Source organism: Urocitellus parryii, chromosome 15 (genome assembly GCF_045843805.1).
Source record: "Urocitellus parryii isolate mUroPar1 chromosome 15, mUroPar1.hap1, whole genome shotgun sequence".
In the NCBI taxonomy this organism is placed as follows: Eukaryota; Metazoa; Chordata; class Mammalia; order Rodentia; family Sciuridae; genus Urocitellus; species Urocitellus parryii.
The window spans coordinates 12,626,672-12,650,563 of NC_135545.1; the positions used below are offsets into that span (position 1 = coordinate 12,626,672).

General features: G+C 43.5%; 1 protein-coding gene across 1 annotated transcript; it reads right to left on the bottom strand.

Moving 5' to 3' along the window:
• Nucleotides 1–15,053: 15,053 nt before the first annotated feature.
• LOC144250354 (cytochrome P450 2A13) lies at nt 15,054–21,582 on the bottom strand. The gene is made up of 9 exons (XM_077793026.1): nt 21,393–21,582; nt 20,957–21,119; nt 20,093–20,242; nt 19,718–19,878; nt 18,517–18,693; nt 17,390–17,531; nt 16,775–16,962; nt 16,018–16,159; nt 15,054–15,465 (listed from the first exon to the last, which is right to left on the bottom strand). The coding sequence occupies exons 1-9, from the start codon at nt 21,570–21,572 to the stop codon at nt 15,284–15,286; spliced, it is 1,485 nt and encodes a 494-aa protein (XP_077649152.1). The 5' UTR covers nt 21,573–21,582; the 3' UTR covers nt 15,054–15,283.
• Nucleotides 21,583–23,892: the final 2,310 nt, after the last annotated feature.

The following is a 23,892-nucleotide window of genomic DNA, read 5'->3' on the forward strand; positions in this document are numbered from 1 at the left end:
GCTTCACTGAGGCGCCACGCCTTCTGTAGCCGCAGGGCAGGCCACGCGAATCAGTTGGCCTGGGTCTCCGGGGCCCTGCTGCAGGCTGCTGGGATCCCTGGCACTCTATCACTTTGATTTTTTCTGCTTGCCCCTCCCCCAGCGCTGGCTAGCCAGGTTTCCTTTTGGCTGCTACTGGGAGGAGGGGTTGGAGGTCAGGTGTCTCTGGTTTCCCCCTAGCCTGTATGGAGGCTCAGCTTGATACTCCCTCTCCCGGCAAGCCTAGGAGAGATTTTATGCGAATTCCCGCTGTCTGGGGGGTGAGCTGAATGACACCGACCTGTTTTGATGTCGCACTCTGAAGGAGAGTGGCGGTGTATCCTTCAGCTTTTCCCTATCTCCTTTTATGTCTCCCTCTCTCCCTCTCGATCTCTCTCCAGTACTTAGAATCAGCTTATTCCTTTGAACTTACTGGGTAAAAACTATACAGAGTTACACCCCCAGCCTGACAAGAGGAACTTTAATGACATTTCCCATAAAGGAGTCAACCTGAGCCTGAGCTGGTGAAAGTATCCACTATAAAGAAGTATTGAACAACCAAGTAGACAAAATAACTATGGTATACAATTTTTGCCAACAGCACTGGCAAAACTGGCCTCTGAACACAGTAATTCTGAACACTAGCTGTTGCTGTACAAAAAGTTACCACAATTATAGCATCGTGAAGCAACACAAACTTATTAGCTCACAGTTCTGGAGGCAGAAAGTTCAGCATGCATTCACTGCATTTTCTGCTTAGGATCCAATGACATTGCAGTCAAGGTGTTGACAGACTGGGCTCTTACCTGTAGAATCTAGGGAGAATTACACAGAATTCTATACAAAGAAAGCTTGTTAAAATAACCCTTATCTTTCTAGTACTCATCCATGATTAGCCCATGCTCAAGCCCCTTGTCTTGCCACGTATTCAAAATTCACTACTCTTTTTTTGAACTTAGTATATTAGCATCTGGCTCTAACTGCTCCTTTGGGTCTTCTCTTTCATGAAGAGATTCCCTTGCAAAGATAGAAACCATAGTCTTTTCTCCTGTGAATCTTTCTAATGTTAATTGTATACATAGGGACAGCTGAAATTCAATCTATGATTATTTCACACTAAAAAGAAGAGATAGAATTTGTAATGTTACCATGTTGACATAGAAATTGAATTCATCCTAAGCACTGTGACTTAAAAAATTGTTTTCTTTGACGTCTGTATTTATATTTTTGTCTTCATTCTTGCACTATCATTGGTTTTTTGTGTTGATTTTCTCAAATTTCTAAAGATGGACACTTAGTGTACTAATTTTTGTATGTTCTTTTCTTCTCCCATGAAACTGTAAGGTACAAATCAATGTCTAAATACAGATTTTTCCTTATTCCCATGGAACAAATCAGAAAGAGTGTTTCCTTCCATTTTATCCTTATTTGAAATTTTTTTGTCTAGTCTATATAGATTTTCAAACAAGTTTATATAAATCCACCAAAATTCTTGCTTGCATTTAATTGTGTTAAAGTTATAGATCAATTTGAGGAGAGATGATTACTTTATTATGTTGAGTCTTTCAATCCATGAACATAGTATGTATCTCCATTTATTTACATAGTAACTGATTTTTCATCAGTATTTTGTAGTTTTTAGAATACAAGTAGTGTGAAAATGTTGCTACATTTATAATTAAATATATTTGAGTGACTGTAGTAGTATTATGTTTTAAAGCATTATTTCTTCAGGTTTATTGCTAGTATATAAAAATAATAAAAAATAATTTTCACATGTATGTTAACCTTGCAGATCTCACTTATTAATTCTAGGAAGGTATGTTTGGGTAGATTCTTGGAGATTTTTTTGCATAGACTATTGTTTCATCTGCAAGTAGAGACAGTTTTATTTATCCTCTTCTAACATGACTGTCTTTTATTTATTTATCTCTTGATTTGATATGTTGGCTAGAATTTCCAGTAATACATTAAACAAAAGTGTTGAGTACATATCTACTTGCTTGTTCCTAATTTTGCAGTGAAGTTACTCAATCTTTTACAATTAAATATAACATCCGCTGTAGGTTTTTATAGTCTTTATCAAGCTGAAAAAGTTGTCTTCTACTTATAATTTGCAGAGAATTTTTATTATGAATAGGGGTTGAATTTCACCAAATGATTTTCCTGCATATGTTTATTCAATCACATGACTTTTTCTCATTTCATCTGTTTACATGGTGAATTGTCTGGGCTTATTATTTTCAATGAATAGACTATTTTTTTATTGGTTGTTCACAACATTACAAAGATCTTGACATATCATATTTCAGAATAGACTATTTTTAAGGTAGTTTTACTTTCACATAAAAATTGAGCAGAAACTACAGAATCCTTCTCCTCAATTCTCTCTACTCTATTCCACTAAACTTCCTTCTATTTTCCTGGGATTCCCCCTTTTTCCTTAATTGGCTCTAACTTCTGCATATGCTAGACAACATTTGACCCTTAGTTTTCTGTTTCTGGCTTATTTCATTTTAGCATGATGTTCTCCATTTCATCCATTTACCAGCAAATAACATAATTTCATTCTTCTTCATGACAGAAGAAGACTCCATTGTGTATACACACCACATCTTTATCCATTCATCTGTTGACAAATACCTGAGATGGTTCCATAACATAATTTCAATCGACCACAGTGAACCTTTGTGAATTCCACTTGACCGTAATGAATAATATTTTTAGTGTGTTGTTGCATTTGGTTTCTAGTTTATTGTTGAAGATTTTTGTGTCTATTTTTCATCAAGATTTTTGTATACTGTTTTATATTGGCCTCTAGTTTCCTTTTTTGATGTGTCCTTATCTGGTTTGCTTTACAAGTAATGCTGGCCTTACAGAATAGGTTTGCAAGAATTGCTTCCTATCCTATTTTGGGGGGATAACCTAGGGGGAATGGATATTAGATGAAATGCTCATCATTGGAATGGGCAAGTATGTCTTGGAAAAGACCCCTAAAGCACAAGGAACAGAAGCAAAAATGGAATTACATTAAACTAAAAGGCTTCTGCAAAGCAAAAAAAAAACAAAAAAACAATCATAGAATACAGAAACAACCTACAGAAAGCGAGAAAGTATTTGCCAACTGTGTATTGAACAAAGGGTTGATATTCAGAACATATAAGGAACTCCAAAAACTCAATAAAAAATAATAACATAATTAAAAACTGAATAATACATCTAAATAGACAATTCTTTAATTAATACTACAGATTTTTAAAATTATATATATTTTGTATAATATTTTATACACACACACACAAATAACAAACAAGGAGATGAAAAAAATGGTTGACATTACTAATCAGCAGGCAAATGTAAATCAGAACTACAGTGAGATGTCATTTCACCCTAGTAAGATTGGCTATTATCAAAAAGACAACACAACAAATCCCAGCAAGGATGTGGAGAAAAGTGCACCCCTGCACACCACTGGTGGAAATGTAAATTAGCACAGCCATTGGGGAAAACAGTATGTAGTTTCCTTAAAAAATGAAACTATAGCCATTATATGATCCAGGAATCCCACTACTGGGTAACTATCCAAAGAAATGAAACCAGTATGTTGAAGAGACATCTGCATTCCTGTGTTTATTCAGCCCTATTCACAATATTCAAAAGTGGGGAACACCTAATGTCCACCAACCAATGGATAGGTAAAGAAAATATGGTACATATACATAACGGAGAACTGTCAGCTACAAAAATCTATGATATCCTGTCATTTGTGACAACATGTGGTGAACTGGAGATTGTTGAGTGAAATAATCCAGACACAGAAAGATGAGAATTATATGATCCTACCCATGTGTGGAATCTACAAAAGCTTATCTCATCAAACTTCAGAATACAATGGTGGTTCCCTGAGGCTGGGGCAACTTGGGGTGAGAACTGGAGAAAGTTTGATCAGTGGTTACTGAGTTATAGCTAGATAAGAGCAAGAAGTTTTGCTGTGCTATTGTACAGTAGGGTGACTAGATAACAATAATATATACAGTCCTTTTCAAAATGCTAGAAGAAAGGATTCTGAAAATTTTTACCTTGATGAAATGATGTTTGAGGAAATAAATGTTTAACCTGATTTATACATTGCACAATGTACCCAGACATTACATGGTAAACCATTAATATTTGTAATATTCACGTTTTGTATAAAAGTTACAAATGAATTTTATAAAGAGCATGTTGCCAGATCACATGGTTGGCATATGCTTGACTTTTAAGAAAATGCCAATACATCTTCCAAAGTGACTGTTTCATTTTTGCATTCTTACTGGTGATGAAAGAGAGTTCTTGGAGCTTCATCTCCTTGCCAGAATTTAAGATTGTCAAGGTTTCAAATGAAGCCCTTCTAATAGGTCTATAGTGGTATCTTATCTACCATAGTGTCTCATTGTGTTTTTTCCCCCTGTGGTGCTGGGATTGAACCCTGGGCCTTGTGCATGTGAGACAAGCTCTCTACCAACTAAGCTATAGCCCCAGCCCCCATTGTGGTTTTAGTTTGCGGTTCCCTCATGACGCAGGATGTTGGGCTTCTTTTCATCTGCTCATTTGCTATGCATGCATTCTCTCTGGTGCGATGCCAATTTACATCTTTTCCCCATTTTTTTTCTATTTGCAATTGTGTTGTTTTATTCCTTACCATCAAATTTTAGAAGCTCTTGTATTATTCAGATACAGTGCTGAAAGTATGCTTTGCAAATATTTTCTTTCAGTCTTTAGCTTGTAAGTTTTTAAATTTAAGTGAATTGAACATATTTGTTGTTTCTTTCATGGATTATGCATTTGCTATTCTAAGACTTCATCACCAAATCCAGGTCACCTTGATTTTCTAAACATTTCACAGTTTTTCACCTCGTATTTAGGTCTAGGGTATGCTTAGAGTCAATTTTTGTGAAAGCCATAAGCTCTGGGTCTATATTCATTTTTTCAAGGTGGATGTTCAGTTATTCCAGCATTTTTTTCTTGGAAATACTAAGCATGTCCACAGGCAGCCCAAAGTGGAACATCATGGGTTTCAGTGAGGGATGATGGGAAGCTATATCCCAGCCTCTGACCTCTTTTCCTTGGGAAACGTTCTCCTTAAAGCTGATTCCTCCCCCAGGGTTCCTCTGGGTCTGGAGTTGTCTCTAACTCTTCTCTGAATGCTGAAGAGAGGCACATCAGAATTTCCCTGTCCTGTATCCACTTTCTGTCCTTCATTATGTCCTATCTGTGTGACTTTAAGCAGGTTCCTAAACTTCCTATGAACCTGTGAACTCATCCTTAACATGACATCATCGAATTGCCTGACAGGCTGCTTTATAGCATTGAATATGCCATGCATAGGGACATTATGGGGGTGAAATGTGTGCTCCCAAAAGGTTCAAGTCCTAATCCTCAGGACCCCTGCTATGTGACATTATTTAAGCATAGATGTGGTGAAGATTAAGTTACTCTGGAGTAGGATGGATTCCTAATCCATGTGACTGGTGTCCTTATACCAAGGTGGCCAGAGGGAGAATGCTATGTGACAACGATGGAAGGGATGGCAGTCATGCAGCTAGAAGCCCAGGAACACCAGATTTCCAGCAAGCCTAGAAGCTAGGAAGAGGCGCAGAAAATTTCCCTTTTGTGTTGCAAATGGCATGACCCTGCCAATATCCTGATCTTGACCTCCTAGCTTTCAGAATTGTGAGACAATACATTTCTGTGTTTGAAGCCACCCATTCTGTGTTATTGTTCCTTGGTAGCCCTGGGAATTTAATATGTGGGGAGCCATTCTCGCACATGATTGGGCACGTCCCTGATTGAGTGTGAGGCATTCTGGCCAAACTGTGTCAGAGCTAATCCCCACCCACTCCAGGTGCAAAATCCTGTCCGTGTGGGGATGTGACTGACCATTGACCCTGAGACCAATCACTGACCCTGACCTTGTCTTGTGTGGATTATTTTGATCTCACTAGTTAACTTCTATGCTATGAACCTCTTGTATGAAACCAGCATGCTGGTCGCGCAGTAGATTTGGCGCCCAACGTGGGGCATTTTAGTTTAACTAGATTGAGTGGGAGCGCACTATAAAGATAAAGGAATTGGTGACAAATTGGGGTCACAAAAGTACCTGGAGGTACTGAAGGAACGAGACGTTAAATTAATTAAAATGGGAAATTCAACTTCTACGGATAAGGAGATGTATCTGACTATTCTAGACACCATAATTAATCAGAAAGGAAAACAGATTTAAAAATTCAGTTATTACAATTCTTAAAGGTTGTAGGTGAATTTTGCCCTTGGTTTTGTGATCAGGAATCCCCAAATTTACTTACTTGGGAGAAACTAGGGAGGAAATTACAAAAAGTTTGCCTTTCTAATGAATTACCTGGAGGCTTAGAAAATATACAGAAAACATGGACAGCTCTGGAAATTTGTCTTTTTGAATACATGGGCCAGAGTTCATGGCCCCCTGAAGATCTACTGAAAGGCATTCAGAGAGCTATTAGGTCTATTCAAGTGGAAAGTCCGCCTGAGGCTAAGTTAATTTCTTTTCCCTTGAGCCATTTAAAAAGGAAAGCTCTTGGGGCTAAACCGAAAGTTAGGAATGTGACTTTAAACCTGCAGGAACAGATCAGGGTAGCCTGCAGGAAGATCATAGAGAGGAAGGTCATAGAGAGGAAACCTCCACAGTCATAGAGAGTCCTCCGGAAGAGATAAACGATCCTCCCAGAGAGGAAAATCCAGAAGAAATTCTTAGAGAGGCACAGAGCCCTTCTCTACCACGTAGCTTAGAAGCCCAATTTCAAAATGGCGACAGTGGAGATTCTTCCCATGAGTCACAGTCTGAGGGAGAGGAATCAGACATTAAAATTCAGGACTTACGGAGAAATTTTAACAGACTGCGTTTAACACCGCCTGTCCAGGCTATTAGAATTCAGCCATTATCTGCTAAAAGGACAAAATTTAACAGGTACTCTGAATTAACAATGACTTTTCTTACCCCGTTCCAGCGAGGTATTTAGAAGGCACAGGAGGTGAGGGAAGACATTAGCGGTTTTCAACTTTTCCCAGTTTTTGAACAGGTTAATGACCAAGACCAAAGAGTTCGAGTTCATGCTGTAATTCCATTTAAGACTACTAAGGAATTGAAAAGTGCTTGTGAGATATATGGTCCGAATTCAGCTTTTGTACAAAACTTGATTGATACCATATCCTCACAACCACTTCCACCAAGTGATTGGATTTTGTTAGCCAGATCTTGTTTGAGTGGAGGGGATTTCTTACTTTGGCAATCTTATTGGGCTGATTTTTGAACTGAACAAGCAAAAAGGAATAGAAAACAAAATTTACAGACCCCAGTGGAAATGTTTTTAGGAATGGGTAAATTTGCTGATTTGGAAAGACAGTTAAAATATGAATTTGCAGTGTATGATCAGACAACCGACTGTGCTAAACGTGCCTGGAAACAAATAGTTTCCAAGGACCAGTCCAATTTAGTTCTTACCAGAGTCAAATAAGGTGCCAGTGAGCTGCATTCGGATTTTGTAGCCCGATTGTATCAGACAGCAAATAGGTCTATCAGAAACCCAGGAGCGTGCGAGTTTATTGTTAAGCATTTGACATTTGAAAATACGAATAAATATTGTCAGGATGTTCTCAGACTGCATCGTAAAAAGGAACAGTTTCTGAGTTTATCCGCTTGTGTTCTGAGATTGATTCCACCCATTTGCAGATAGTAACGCTAGCCGCAGCCCTGAAAGAAACCCTAAAACCACAGGAATTAGTACGAAAACCCCACAGAAGATGCTATCTCTGCGGGAAAAATAATCATTTTGAGCGAGAATGTCGCACGCATAATTTTAAGTTCAGGGCTCCATCTACTGTTGATAATAGATATTGCAGGACTCAACCCCACGTGGCAGATCAAGATGGCGCAGATGATCCTGCCTTCTTATCATCATTTCTGCCTGGCCAGAACACAAACTTCCGGTTGGCCCTCCCCTGGGCCGAGAATGAGGAAGTAGATGATGGTCGCGCAAATTGACGTCATCGCACCAATCATGGGGGCCGCAATCTTTATATACTGGGGCAGAACAGACAGTTTCCGTACAAACCCTTAATGATTTTCAAAAGCTATTAGGAGATATTGATTGGCTGAGGCCATTCTTAAAACTAACTACTTCTGAGTTGAGTCCTTTATTTCAGACATCACAAGGAAATCCTTCTCCAACCTCTCCACATCAGCTGATCTTAGAGGCTAGAACAGCCTTAAAAAGGGTTGAAAATTCAATTAAAAATGCACAACTTACTAGAGTTGATCCTAAGGAAATAGTGTATTTATTAATATTTCCAACTGAACATACCCCAACAGGAGCCATATGGCAAAGATTAGGAGTTATTAAGTGGATTTATTTAGCCCACTCCCCGCAAAAAAAAATTGATTCCTTTTCATGACTCTATTGCTCAATTAGTAATTAAAGGTAGAACTAAGATTTTACAATCAATTGGATCTGAGCCTGGTATCATAATTATTCCATTTTCTGTTCAACAGACTAATTGGCTTTTTCAAACTTCTACCTTATGGCAGATAGCTTTTGCTGATTTTCCTGGCCAGATAGATAGCCATTACCCTCATGATAAGATTATCCAATTTGCATCATTAACATCACTTATTTTTCCAAAGATTGTGCGTGCACACCCTATAGATGAAGCCTTATCAGTGTTCACTGATGGTTCAAGCTCAGGTAAAGCAGGTTTTTATAGTCATGTTCACACAGAGGTAATGCAAACTTCATATACTTCTGCCCAAAGAGCAGAGCTTCAAGCTCTGATTTGTACCTTAAATTACTTTTCAAATGAGCCTATTAATATTTATTCTGACAGCTTATATGCAGTTGGAGTTACCAAAAATATTGAAACTTCAGTTATTGGGTATACTTCATCACAAAAGTTATTTGAATTATTTCATAATTTTTAAAAAGGCAGTGCTAATGCAAAAATACCCATGTTTCATAGGACACATACGGGCTCACACTAATCTTCCAGGACCTTTAGTTTCAGGTAATGACAAAATTGATAAATTAGTAGCGTTTTGTCAACAGATGTCTTCATATGACTGTACACAAGCTTCCCATTCCTTGCATCATCAAAATGCTTCTAGCTTACGTAAAAATTTAATATTACCAGAGAACAAGCTCGTCAAATTGTAAGCCAATGCCTAAGTATGTTATTCACACTCCATCTCCACCATCAGGGGTAAATACCCATGGATTAAAACCAAATCAAATATGGCAATGGATGTAACTCATATTCCTCAATTTGGTAAGCAATGTTATGTATATGTCATAGTTGACACATATTCCAGATTTATTTTTGCCACAGCATGTACTAAGGAAAATACTCAATATGTAATTTCTCATTGCCTAGCAGCCTTGTCTGTGTTAGGGTGCCCTATGCAGATTAAAACAGATAATGCACCAGCTTATGTAAGCTCTTCTTTTCAACAATTTTGCCAAGAGTTTCAAATTAATCATAAAACAGGAATTCCTTATAACCCCCAAGGTCAAGCCATTGTGGAACGAGTTCATTTATCTATTAAGCTTCAATTACAAAAATTAAAAGGGGGAATATGTTTATGACTCCCCAAAATAGCCTCAATCATGCCTTGTTTGTTTTAAATTTTTTAAACTGTGACGTAGAAGGTCACACTGCAGCTGAGAGGCAAATGTCTCCCACAGTAACAGGCCCTTTAGGCAGAGTTTTGTGGAAAGATTTACAGACTGGTCAATGGAAAGGCCCAGACCCAGTGATTATGTGTGGCAGAGGTCATACTTATATTTTTCCAGAAGGTGCCTTTCATCCTATCTGGGTGCCTGAACGCGCAATCAGACATGGAAGAGATAGAACCGAGATTCAACCGACTGAAGATCGATCCGGAGAAGCCCCCATCCAAAAGGAAGAGATATCGGAAAAAGACAAAGAGAAACCAGATTGACCCAGCCAAAAAGATGATTTCATGGGAAGACGTGAAGAAGCTAACAACACAGGCTTCCCGAATAATTTGACTCCTAGGAAAGAACAGGACCCCAGTCTTGATGGTAGTGACAGTAATTGCCCTGCTGGGCTGTCAGGTAAAGGGGAATCAGATAGACACTTACTGGACATATTTCCCAGATCCACCCCTGGTACACCCAGCTGTGTGGACTGGAGAATCTATTCCAGTGTTTACTAATGACTCGTTCATGATGGGAGGATTTACAGATACTCATATTACTCCCAATAATGTGACTAGATTTAATTATTCTGGCTAAGGTGCCCAATTACCTTTGTGTTGGTCCCATGATAAACATGCTGGCTGTCTGAAAGTATCATTTGAGGAAAAGACAGTGACTGGTAGACCTAGACTGACTAATTATTCTATTTATGCAGACTTAAAACCTTATACTAGATCAGTAATTAAGATGGGACTTTCCCATAACAAGCCAGTCATTTCTGCAAAATCTCCATGGACACCCAACTATCCAAATAGTTCTACAATTGAGATTGGCACCTTTCCTAGATGGATGGATTGTGTAAATACTTTTCCTATACAACACAAGGTGTCTAAAGATAGTGGGTATATTTTTGGTCTCCAAAAATTGATAAGAGACAATTATGAAAAAATTCTGCTATGACAACTGCAGGATTTGTTAGTAATATTTTGACTTATAGTGAGGGTGGTATTCAAAAAGATGTTTGGCGTTAATTGCTGCCTCAGAATTCTTACATTTTACAGACAAGCCTTAACCAAAATTTGTTGGCAAGAACTGTAAGGAGGGATCTTGCTATGGCTTATGAGCCTGTCCAATCTCCTTATGTTTTAATTACTGGAAATGTAAAAGTTAAATGGATAGATGACAGATATGTTGTCACATGTAACAAATGTAACCTAACCAATTGTATTATTAGGTATAATGGAGGAAAAGGAGTGCTGATAATTCACCAGCCCTCTTTTGTTTTATGACCTGCTAATATTTCAGAGCCATGGTATGCTGATACTGGTTTACAAATCTTGCAGCAAATTTATGCCCAGCTAGCAAGACCTAAACGTGCTATTGGAATTATAATTGTTGGTGTTTTGGTGTTAGTTTCTTTCATTGAATCACTGTTTATGCATCTCTGACATTGTCTCAAAACATTCAGCATGCAAAATTTCTTAATAATTTAGCTCAAAATACTTCCAAGGCTCTGCGTAATCAAGTAAATATTGATGAAAGGATTGAGACTAAATTAAACGTCTTAGAGGCGACTGTTATAGACATAAGTAATGAACTTTCAGCTATAAAATTTAAAGAAAGGCTTAAATGCCATGCAAATTATAAATATGTGTGTGTTACAGCTGCCAAGCACAATGCTTCTCTCTGGGATTGGGAGAAGGTTAAAAACCATTTGTTAGGTATTTGGCAAAATAATAATAATAGCTTGGATCTTTTGGAATTTCATCACCATATCCAAGACATTCAAAATAATAGAGCTGATTTTTCGGATCCTTCTTCTTTGGCTAACCAAGTATTGAAGGAGTTAAATGGGTTTAACCCTGGAAATATTCTTAAACACTCGGCCTGGTACATTATTGGATTGTTCTCCTTGCTGTTAATTCTCTTTTGTGTTGTAACTATAGGATGGCAAGTCTTCAGTGTTCCAAAGACTCGCCATCCTATATTTACACCACAAAAGAATGCAGAAACTCAAAAGAGTGAACCACCCCCTGATTTTTAAGAGGAAAAAAAGGGGGAATATGTGCGGAGCCATTCTCGCACGTGATTGGGCACCTCCCTGATTGGGTATGAGGCATTTTGGCCAAACTGTGTCGGAGCTAATCCCCACCCTCTCCTGGTGTGAGAGCCTGTCCGTTTGGGGGTGTGACTGACCATTGATCCTGAGACCAATCACTGACCCTGACCTTGGAATGCTGCCCCCCTTGACCTTCAATGGATGGAATTTTCCCCTGAATTTCTTGTTCCCCAATAAAAGGCCACTATCTGGCATGCTCTCTCTCTCTCTCTCTCTCTCCTACTAGTCCTGAGTAAGCCTTGATGCCCCACCGGGTGGTTCAAGGTGAGAGCTAGAGGGAGGGGGGTCTTGGACCTGGTCAAAGAAAAAGGTAATAGAGTCTTGTGTATTTATTTTGATCTCACTAGTTAACTTCTATGCTACGAACTTCTTGTATGAAACCAGCGTGCTGGTCGCGTGGTGGATTAATACAAGGGGCTAAGCACAGGCTCTGGTACAACCTAGGCTGTTGTCACCATGGCAAGAACAGGTGTGTGTGTGTGTGTGTGTGTGTGTGTGTGTGTGTGTGTGTGTTTATGTGTGTTTGTACATGCCATGCATGTGTATGGCTTTACTCTTGGAACTCTGGGTTTGACGGAAATATTGGTGGAAATAAAGGTACTCGCAAAACATCACCCCATCTCATCCACCTATCCCTACAACCATTTAGGGTTTGAAGCTCTCCAGAACTGGACTATCTGTCAACCTTCACATCACTACTGTGAGGAAGGAGAGATGAGAACGTGCCCCAAGAAGTTGGCAGCAATGCCTGGCCCAGATCCAGGGGTCATGCTCCCATCTCAGTCTCAGCACAGCTGCAGAGTTGGCCATTCCAGAGCCCCACAGCTGAAGGCATCCTGTTTGAACAAGTGAAAATGGCTGCTAGTGGCACCTCTGGAAATGCCTTGACGAACTCCTGGTTTTGGTTTTGGTTTTCTTACCAGGCATGTTTGAGGGTTATGAGAATTAGTACTTGTTCTTTTTCTCTCCTCTCCCCTCTTACAGGGTAAAAACCTACCCACTACTCTGTCTTCCACCAGAGGTGTGTCTCATTGGCAAAACCCACAAATGGCACCAGCCTCTCATTCCTCTCCTCTTTCTCAATAGGAACATTCAGCTTGGAGGATGAACATTTGCTCCTACTGAGGTGCTTGGAATAAGTTCCCAAAAATGTGTGTGGGGCAAGTTCTATGAAAATTGTGAGCACCAAGAGTTCCAAGCCTCAGTGATCCGAAGATTCTGAGGGGAAAGTTCAGGGTAGTTGTCATTCCAAGGTTCTGAATTTTAGACACCACAGTTTTAGGATGTGACAGTTTTGTCACTGCACAATTTTAAGATTCCCTGGGGTGGATTTGTGGCTCCGTGGGAGAGCATTTCCCTAGCACATGTGAGGCCCTGGGCTTGATTCTCAGCACTGCATATAAATAAATAAAATAAAGGTTTATTAACAACTAAAAAAATATTAAAAAAGAAAAAAAGATTTAAAAAAAAAGGATTCCCTGAGTCAAGGATTTTAGAAGCGCTTTAAGGAGACATGCAAATGAAAGAATATGGCTTGATGCTCATGCCAGTTGTTGACCAGCATGTTGGTAACAACAGAGGGGTGTGAGACTTTGGGTCCATTCCCATTCCCACTTCCGTGAACAGGAAGAGACCATTTATAGAACCCAGGTTGTAAGACATAGATAACAGAAATTGAGAAACATGAGAATCACTTCCTGTTTGGAAAATTGCAAAGTCCAATGAACAGATTTCTCTTTGGTGGATCTCAATCTTCATTTGTTAAAAGGAGGTGTGTGTGTGTGTGTGTGTGTGTGTGTGTGTGTGTGTGTGTATGACATTTAAGAAATGTGGAGATCCTGATGTTTGCAAATGCTCAGATTATGTACACTGCTCAAGGATCCTCCTTATTAGGAGATTTGCATTACCTCATCTGACAGCAGGAAGCAGGTGATTCTGAAAATGGGTCTTACAGCTGATAACTGACTCCTCAGAGCACATCACGTATGGAAACCCATGGCAGAATATGTAATCATATCCTTGTGTTAGGGAACAGACACATGTGAATGAAGGGAACATGAGGTTGAGAGAATAATTCCACCAAATTGGCCTGTTGTGCTGACCCCCATGTGCTTTCTTTTCCAAAAAGAAATTTACCTGCATCCCTGCCTGCTAAAGTAAACAGGCTATGTTGCATTTCTCAGCAAACTGTCTGCTAACTGTGGGAGAAATGCAGGCCCAAAATATAGTTGACAAGAGGAATCCAAGTTACCCTTAAGGTGAAGACTTTTGTGACCAGATCCTGAAACTCTGGGGAATAAAGATAGTTCCTCCTAACCATAAAATCTGTAAGAATGTATGGCAAAGAGTCCAATTAGAAGTGATCGGCATGGGCAAAGGTGACAGAGTTGCCATGGCAGTGGGGACTTGAAAGTCTGATGTTATCTGGCTGTCAGTCAAAAGTCTAGGGATGAACCTGGGCCGAACTCTCTAGAACCTTCTTTGGAATCCCCCAAAATACTGGAATGCAGAAGAGGCAAGTTGTCCCTCTCCTCTCTGAGAGGAGCCACTGTCTCCCTTGAGAGTGTCCCCTTTCCCTTTACCTGTCCCTTCAATAAACTCCTTCGTGTTACTCTGAGCAACATATCTGAAATCTTTCTGAATTGATCACAAGAATTGGGTTTGAAGGGAGGTTCTTCACAAGGCCTTGGTGTCTTGAAAGGCCCCGGCTCTGTAACATTTACACATCTGTGCATGAACACACACCTGCTCATGGCTGCACACAAATCCAAAATTCTGGCCTTCCCTGAAAGAGTTCATCTCCCTCACACACATCATTGAGAGGCCTGATTCTAGTTCCCCAGATGGACTCTGAGCCCGCCACACTGGCCTTCTCTGACAGACACACAGATGATGACCACTGGTTTTCAAGTTCTGCATAATTAGGGGGGAGTGTAGATCAATATGTTGTTTTATTCAGGGAAGTGATAATATTTTAAAATCTCCTCCAAAGACTGGGCACAGATGTTAAAGCATTTGCTAGGCACTTCTGTTCTGTGTTTTGTGTTCACATAGTGACTTAAATTTTCTAAGCCTCAGCCGTGTCACCTTAAAAATGGGCATGAACACTGTTCCCTTTCACATGGGCTTTTGAGTATTAAGCTGGGAGATCGTTAGATGCTTTTGGCACAGAGCTGACAAAGAATGCTTGCTCAAAATAATAGCTGTTATTATTATTATTATTATTATTATTATTACTATTACTATTATGACTGCTACTACCACCACCGCATAGTGTGAGGTTTCCCTGCTCTCAGGGCCCAATGTCCAGCAAAGGCAGTCTGTTGGTCTGCTCTGACTCTTCTCCCTCTTCAATCCAATTTGCCTCTTACTTCCACTCTCCCTTCCCCTTAACCCTGCCCCCCCTTGGCTGGGCCCCAGCTCAGCGGGCCAGGAAGCTCATGGTGTAGGTCCTCGGGATGGTGGCAAAACCCACGTTTTTAGGAGACAAGTCAATGTCCTGGGGCGCCTGTGGGGACTTGAGGCAGAAGTTCTGCAAGATGGTGGTGAGGAAGAGAAAGAGCTCCATTCTAGCCAGGCCTTCTCCAAAACAGTACCGCTTTCCTGAAAAGGAGAGGAAGGAGGGGGCGTGGTGAAGCCAGCTCTCTGCAGCCTCACCAAGTCCCAGATCCCTGCGGCATTCTCCCAGGGAGTAGAGGCTGCAGCACTGTGACCTGAGAGACCTTCAGGAAGGGCTCTAATCCTCTCTGAGCCTCCATTTCCCTGGCACTTGAGGTGGGGTGATCCATGCCAGCCTGTAGCACTGGGAAGTTTAAGTGCCCCTTCCCCCCAATATATTTTCAAATATGGCTGTCTGCTGTCATCCTCTAAGAATCTGAAGATGTTGCTGTGTGTCCTTAAAAGGATTTCTGACTCACTCTGATCCTTCATCATCCCCATCTCTAAATGAGATTTGGTCATCCCTTCCCTTTTTCCTGGGTGCAGATATATGGGTCTTGGTTGTTATGGGAGTTGCAGCTGGTAGGCTCCAGGGTAGATTTCAAGAGGGACTTTAGAGCTAGAGAAAGATGCTAGGCTACACTTAGAGAGGGAAGCTGGGATGAGCTTCCCCTGGTGGTATGAGCCGTGGCCTGGCAGCAGGCGGTGGTCTCTTACCAATGGAAAAAGGCACAAATGCATCACTCTTCTTAAACTGCCCCTTGTCGTCTAGGAAGCGCTGGGGGTTGAAATCTTCAGGGTTGGAGAAGAACTTGGTGTCTCTCAGCACAGAGCCCAGCATAGGGAATACTTCTGTGCCCTGAAGAAGCGGGGAGGAGGGGTGGATAAGATGGGTTAGAAGAAGAGAGTGTTGAAAGTTCACAGGCACCAAAAAGAGAGTTAGGTACCCCAACAGAAGAGAAATGGGAGGCGTGGGAACAGGGCTCTTCTGAGAGAGAAGCTTTGGGGGGGTATGAAGTTAAAGCCTGTGAGACAGGAAGTATGGGGGAGTTGGGGTTTCACCCTCTGAAGCAGTAAAGTTAAGGGACACAGGGTCTTTGTCTCCTGGGACAGGTTGTTGGGGGATGTGGGTTCATCTTTCTCAAGGCTGGAGGTTAGGGGAATTGGGGAAAATATGGGAATTTGTGTCCCTCAAGGCAGAATGTGTGGGGGACATGAGGTTCCTGTCCTGAAGGCAGGAGGTCTAGGGAAATGAGATTTGTGTCTTTTGAGACAGAGAAGTTGGGAGACATAGGGTTGATTCTCCTGAGACAGAAATTCTGGGGCTACTGGAGACACAGGAGTCTCTGAATGGCAAGATTCAAGACACACAGCAGTTGCATGATTCCTTGATGGAGGGTGTGGGATAGGGACTGGAAATCTATTGATGGGGATGGGGTGCTAGAGTCCCAGGGAGTGGCTCAGAGGTCAGCACCTTGGGGAGGAAAAAGCCCCGAAATTTGGTGTCCTTGATGACCCTGCGAGACACGCCCATGGGAATCATGTCTCCAAATCTTTGGATCTCGTGGATCACGGCCTCTGTGTAGGGCATCTTGGCGCGGTCCTCAAACTTGGGCTGCCGGTTCCTGCCAATCACCCGGTCAATCTCCTCATGGAGTTTGGCTGAGGCAAAAGGAAGGTGTTTAGGTACCTAGTGGCTAGAGAACAGGCACGACAATCCAAACATGTAAACCTGGGTGAATGGCAAGCATCTATGTCTGACACCCCCTTAGACCATTCAGAACAGCCAATGGCCACACACGTTGTAGCAGCAGGGTCTTGTTAACGTGATCGTACCAGATGGGATCCGCAAGTCAGGGGTCCCAGGGAGTGCCTGGGGAGTGGGCAGTGAGACATAGTGACTTAGCAGAGGAGCAATTTGCTAACTGGTTCACACACTTCCAATATTTTCATGGCTACTTGGCTGATGCCTACCCACTGAATATCCCTCACCCCTGGCCAAGGACCTGAGAGAGGTGGAGTCAGTGGAGCTGGCTCAAAGGATTTCGAAGGGTCTATGGCCTCCACTCCCCTGTCCCTGCAGCCTTACCCTCCACCTCTGGGTGCTTCATGAGCATCAGGAAGCCATAGCGCAGGGTCGTGCTGACGGTCTCAGTGCCAGCAAAGAAGAGGTTCAGCGTGGTCAGCACCAAGTTCTTCAAGAAGAACTCTGTGTTGGGGTTATTTTTCTCCTGAAAGGAGAGAGGCCTTCAGGCCAAGTCCCAAAGTCTTCCCTTTGGGGCCCTTCTGAGGTTTTACCTTGGACCATCTCTCTTAGGTCCAGACCTAAGGTGAGAGGAGGGGACTAGATTTGCCGGGCTCTACCAAGGTTTCATGCTTTTGAGTAAAATTCCGTCTTTGTCCAAAATGCTCTTCTCATGTGCTTTGCCCTGATGGCTATCTATTCTTTAGTGACAAGGCCAGTTGTCACATTTTCAATTATAGAGTATTTAGAAAGACAGGGGTGGAGAGAGACTGAGAAAGATGGGCAGAGCTGTCAAGATGGAGTGATTCGGGAGCATTAGAGATAGTTTTTCTGAAACAAAGAATTTTAAGCAACAGCATCTGTTCCCCCAAACATCGTGAAGTCTTTGGAGGATCTCCTTCCTAATCCTTTGAACATCAGACTCCATAAATCCCTATCTCCTTGCCGCACAGAAAAGAGAATGACATGCAGTTGGAGGTGAGATCTTTCAATGTCACATAGTAAAGCCAGGTCACCTGTCCACATGAGTGTGACTGATGACCAGGGTATAAAACATCAGACAGTTTGGTGGCTGAAAGCACCAGCCACAGAGTCAGAGAGATACTGTTTTGAGCTAGGGTCCACTGTTTCCTTGCTGTGTGACCTTAGGCAAGTTACTTATACTCTCTGGGCCGCAGTCTCTTCATTTGTAAAATTGGGGTCATAATAAAACATTGTTCAAGAGCTGTTGTAGATGCTAAGTAAGCACTCAAAATAGTGCCTGGCTCATGGCAGCACTGTAGAGGTAGTTGAATGCACACGTTCCTCTGTGCTTACAAGGGCTTGGCAGATGGAATAGTGGTGTTTAATTGTGATTGGACCATGAGGATTATGCAAAGGGAGGCTAATTTGGGCCTTTGTACATCCGCCCTCCCTGGCCTTATTTCCTGCTTCCTGGCTTTGGACCTCCCCACCCAGGCTGCTGGCTGCACCTGCTTCATGCGGATGAGAAAGGAGTCAATGAAGTCCCGCGGGGAGTTGGGGTCCAGAGTGCGCTGGTTCTGCTCCACCTTCTTGGCTATGAAGTCCTCAAGGCCCTGCAGCTCCTTAAAGGCCTGTTGCTGAGGTCCTGGCAGGTGCTTCATCACCGAGTAGAACATCTCATAGAGCTGGCGGTTGCGGAAAGAGAAAGCAAAGACCAGACAGCTGTCAGTGCGCAGCACCCAGTGGGAGTAGGACCTGTCTCCAGGTGAGAAAGGCACGGGTTCAGGGCAGCTATCCAGGTGTCCAGTGTTTGGGTGGGGCTGGAAGGCAGCATAAAGTGTTTCTGTGGGCTAAGTAGGAGGGCAACTGTCCAAGAATTTAGGGGAGATGATTGGAGCATACATGTAGGTTGCAGATATTCAGGTGAGGTTGGGTTGGGAGACATTTTTGTTGAGATTTTCAGGTGGGACTTTATGGGGGGGGCATCTATTAGGTGTTTGGGCATTCAGGCAACCTCAGCTGCAGACAGCTGTGCATATACTTACTGGATTGGGAGCTTCTAACCAGGTGTTCTGACATTAAATGCTGGTGTTCAGGTGGCAAAGTGAGGGGGTTGACTATTCCCTATTCTGGGCTGCACAGAGGGACCCCTATAGGTGTGTGAGTGAGTTGTGTCGGAGGACGCTTATTTGGGTGTTTAGGGAACATTCAGTGCCCAATATTTGGAGTCTTGGTTGTGGTGCCTGACTCAAGTGTTCAGGTAATTCAGTGGGCAGAGTAGGGAGCACCTGTGTGACACCATGATAGAGGTGAAATGATGTTGGTGGCCTGGATTTTGCAGCACCAGGTATTCAGGCACCCAGGATGGAACTGAAGTGGTCATTTGTCCAGGTATTAAAATATTCAGAAAGGTCGGGTAGGGAGGCTCTGCTAGAGATGAAGGCAAATTGGGCTGGGAACATCTCAGCTGATTGAAGGCATTTGTGATTACTGCAGGCTCTGCTTGGGGACATCTGTTGAGGTATACAGGTATTCTTGGAAACCATATATTGGACACTTGTCACTTGTCCTGGATTTTAATGCAGCTGGGGGCTGGTTTTTATGAATGGAGGGGGATGGCAGTTTGGGACACCTGTTGCCCTGTGGGGGTGGGGGTGCAGCAGTTGGCCACTGTGGTGGCAGGGGTGGTGCCAAGCTGGAACAAGTTACCTGCCCGGTGGAGGTAGCTGTGAACTGGAAGCTTCCCAGCATCATGCGCAACAGTGACAGGAACTCTTTGTCCTCATAGTCAAAGCGGTCACCAAAGACAATGGAGCTAATGACATTGGAGACTGTTCGGCTCAGGTAGAAAGTAGGATCTATGAAGGCGCCTGGGGTGGGGAGAAGGTGGGAGTGATAGACCAGGATTGGAATAGAGCCAAGGGGGCTGTCTTAGGCCAGTCCCAGAATCTGAGCCAAGGACATTCCCAACCCCATGCCACAGATTGTGGCCACACATACCCTTTCCCCACCTAAGACCCCATCCCACGACACAATGCAGGGATTTCCTTTTCCTTCTGGCCTGCTCTGGGGCTCCTGGCTCACCGCAGGTGTCACGGAACGCCTGGATGAGGAAGCCCGCCTCCTCCTGGATGCGCTCCTCGATCCCACGCTTGCCCACTCCGAAGTCCCGCAGGGTGGTGATGGAGAAGCGCCTCAGCTGCTTGGCACGCTCCCCGTTGCTGAATGCTACGCCTAGAGGTGAGTGCAGTAGCAGGAGGAAGTCACCCACAAGGGAGGGGGCCAGTGGGCTACAGAGCACCCCTAAGAGGGATCCTAAAAGGTAGAGGGTTGCCCAGAGAGGCAGGGAGCAGGGGACCATAAGCACGGAGCTGGAGCGCTGCACAAAAAGACATGCAGGGATCCAAACTTGGAAGGAGAAAAATCTGGAGAAAAGAAAAGTGGATAAGACAGATGCAGAAAATGGGGATACAGAGACACGAGGGACAGAGGGACAGAATGAGATTGAGGAAATATAAAGTGTGAAGGCTTCTCAATTGGAAGAGACAAAACACAGGGAGAGAAGAGAAGAGGTCTGGAGAGAGCAGAGACTCTCAGCAGAGGGTGGAGATGGGGATTTTGAAGAGTCACTGTGAGGTTGTGGCTGATGAAGAAGAAGGGGAGAGGGAAGGAGAGAAAGAGTCATGGGGAGCACAGAAGCTGAGGTGACAAAATCGAGGAGCCAAGAGATGGATCCATCCAGGGAAAGAAGAGAACAGGGCGACAGGTAGAGAGAAGCAGGGACAGACTGGGACATGGGAGGTTGAAGACAGGCCAGAGTCCAACACAGGGAGAGGAACAGTGAACAGGGACGCAGAGAAGACCAGACAGAGGCTCTGCACAACCTCAAGGGCAGCTGACTTGGGGCAGGCTGGGGAAACTGAGGCCACCAGGTGCTGTCCCACTTACCATAGCCTTTAAAGAGCCAGTCAAAGGTGGCATTCTCCCCTCGTCCGCTGAACTCCTCAGCCTGATCCACCAGGGCCTCCTTCACTGCATCGTAGCCACACAACACCACGACCCGGCGAGTCCCCAGGTGGACAGTGAACACGGGGCCATAGCGCTTGCTCAGCTGATGGGGGACGATGGGAGTGGTTAGAGGGCTCCTTCCCTGAATTGGTTCAGCTCCCTTGTGTCAGAGATTGGGATGTCTTTTCCCCAGTGTCTGACACTCAGATGATCTCGAGGTCTGTCTTTCCTGGCTAGGTCCTGGCTTCCCAACACTCAGAATTCTCCTGTCCTAGGACTCCAGCTCCTCAGGTTCAATCCTCTGCCACAAAGCCCTGATGAAACTGGGAAGTCCCTGTGCCCACCCCATTTCACCCATCTCCCTGGAAGGTGGCACCTTCATGAGGCAGTTGTACATCTGCTCCGTGTCCAGCTGCAGGTAGTTCCCGATGAAGGGCAGTGGAGTGGGCCCGGGAGGCAGCTTCCCCCCGAGCTTCCTCTGTCTCCAGACAGACATCAACACCATTACACTCAGGCAGGCCAGCAAAGCCACCAGCAGCAGCCCTGAGGCCAGCATGGTGGCAGAGAGTAGGACAAACAGGTAGTGATGCCTGGGATGGTTTACCTTTATAGGGCTGGGATCAAAGTCTGGCCTTTGGTCCTGGTTACATAATTGTCTCTTGTCTCCTTCCAACTGCACCCTCCACCATGCACAGACCTAGTTTGGAACACAGCCAGCAAGGAAGGAGGAGGGGGCAGATTAGCAGGGTAGACTTCTGGACTGGATTCGTTACACCTGAGGAGGAAGCACCTCGGGTCTAAGCATTGCACACATGTGGGGTCAGTAGATAAATTTGAGAATTGAACACTCTGGGATATTTGCATATCAGAGCTTCTGAGCTTCGGGTGTGGGGTTGCAGAGTTACAAGGGTCCTATAGGTGCAAATTTCAAGGTCTCAGAAGGAAAGGATCTTATTCCAGTGAAATCATCAAGATGTGTGGCTGTGGATTTGGGGGTATTTTAGTGAGGAGGGACATAGATTTAAGGGTTCTAGATGTGCATGGCTTGGGGTGAGAAGGCCCCAGAGCTTGGAGTGGAGTTCCTGAGAGGGAATTCCCACAGGATTCTGGAGTGAGCACTTGAGCCCAGTTGTTGACCTGATGGCTGTGTGTGTGTGTGTCTGTCTGTCTGTCTCTCTCATTGGTTCTTTCTAGTTATCCATAACATTAGGATTCATTTTACACAGTTATACAAACATGGAATATAATTTGCTCTAGTTCAGTCCCCAATCCTTCCTCTTTCCATCTCCATTCCCCTCTTCAACTGTTCCCTTCCCTTTACTCTACTAATCTTTCTGTATTTCCTTATAGATTTTTTAATTAGTGTCTTATTAATGTACATGATGGTGAGATTCACTGTGGTATATTCATATATAATACATAATAACTAGGAATGGAACCACCATATGACCCCGTTATCCCACTCCTTAGTATATATCCAAAAGATTTAATATCACCATACTACCATGACTCAGCCACATTAATGTTGATAGCAGCAAAATTCACAATGGCCAAGCTATGGAAACAACCTAGGTGCCCTTCAATAGATGAATGCACAAAGAAAATGTGGTACATATACACAATGGAGTATTAATCAGCCATAAGGAAGAATGACTTTATGGCACTTGCTGGATGGAACTGGAGACTATCATGCTAAGTGAAATAAGCCAGTCTCCAAAATTCAAAGGTAGAATGTTTTCTCTGCTGAAGCTAATCCAGTATAGTGGGGTAAGGGGATAAAAAGGTAGAAGAAAGCTCAGTGGAATCGCTGAAGGGGAATGCAGGGAAGGGAGAAGGGATGGGATAAGGAAAGACAGTGCCGTGAATCTGACCTAATTTTCCTGTGTGCTGGCCCTTGACACCCAGTCTCATCATGGGAACCTCAAGTGGGGCCAGGATGGGCAAAACAGAATTAGCTCCTCCAGGGCCCATGTGTGGCTGGGAACAGGGTAGAAGACCAGAGTCACATTTCAGCAGAACTTTGCACAGAACCAGAGAGGAGTAACTCACAGTCACAGTGGACAGAGACTCTGCACAGGGCTTGAGAAAGTCATGACAACAAGAACATGGTGGCACATGCTGACAGTTTCCCGGGTCCTCATGTACAGACAGCCCCACTGGGTTCCCACCTTGGTCCTAGGGAAGCCCACAGGGTTTACTGGATCATTTCTATGGTTATTGTTACTAATATGCATGCTTCCCATTTCACATAATGTGCACCGAGGACAGACGCAGGATGAACATGGAGCAATCACATGAGAAACCTGAGGCCAAGGCCCTAAACTCCCCCCTGTCCTGCTCTGCTTCTCCATTTCCCCTTTCTGGATTTTGTTTAGTGGATGGGGAACATTTGGGATGTAGAAGATCCTATTTGATGATGCGTTCAGTCTCTTTTAGGAGTGATTCCTGGTTTGTCAGGGACTATCCTCAGCAGCCAGAAGGAACTGGACATTTGGGTCAGGTCCAGTGTGGGCCCTGTGATGCTGAGGGTGGGGGCAGAGAAGGGACGAGTGGCCCTACTGCCCTTCCCTCATTGACACTTTTCCTTAACAATAAGGACAGTCACCCTTGGTGACCTTGTTGTTCTCCGAGAAGATGGAGTCTGTGTTTGCATGATCTTTAAATCTTTCTGACAATGAGGTCCCTCATCACCCACCTCACTGAGGGCACCTGGGTGATAAGTGATAGAACTGGGCTTTGAACTCTCCCCACTTCTCTCTTCCTTGCCTGACCCAGCCCACCCTGGGGGCCAGATGAGGACCAGGTGTGGCAGAAGGTGGGTGCTGAGACTGGCATCAGCAGTGGGCACATGGATTATACTTGCAGGTTCAGATACC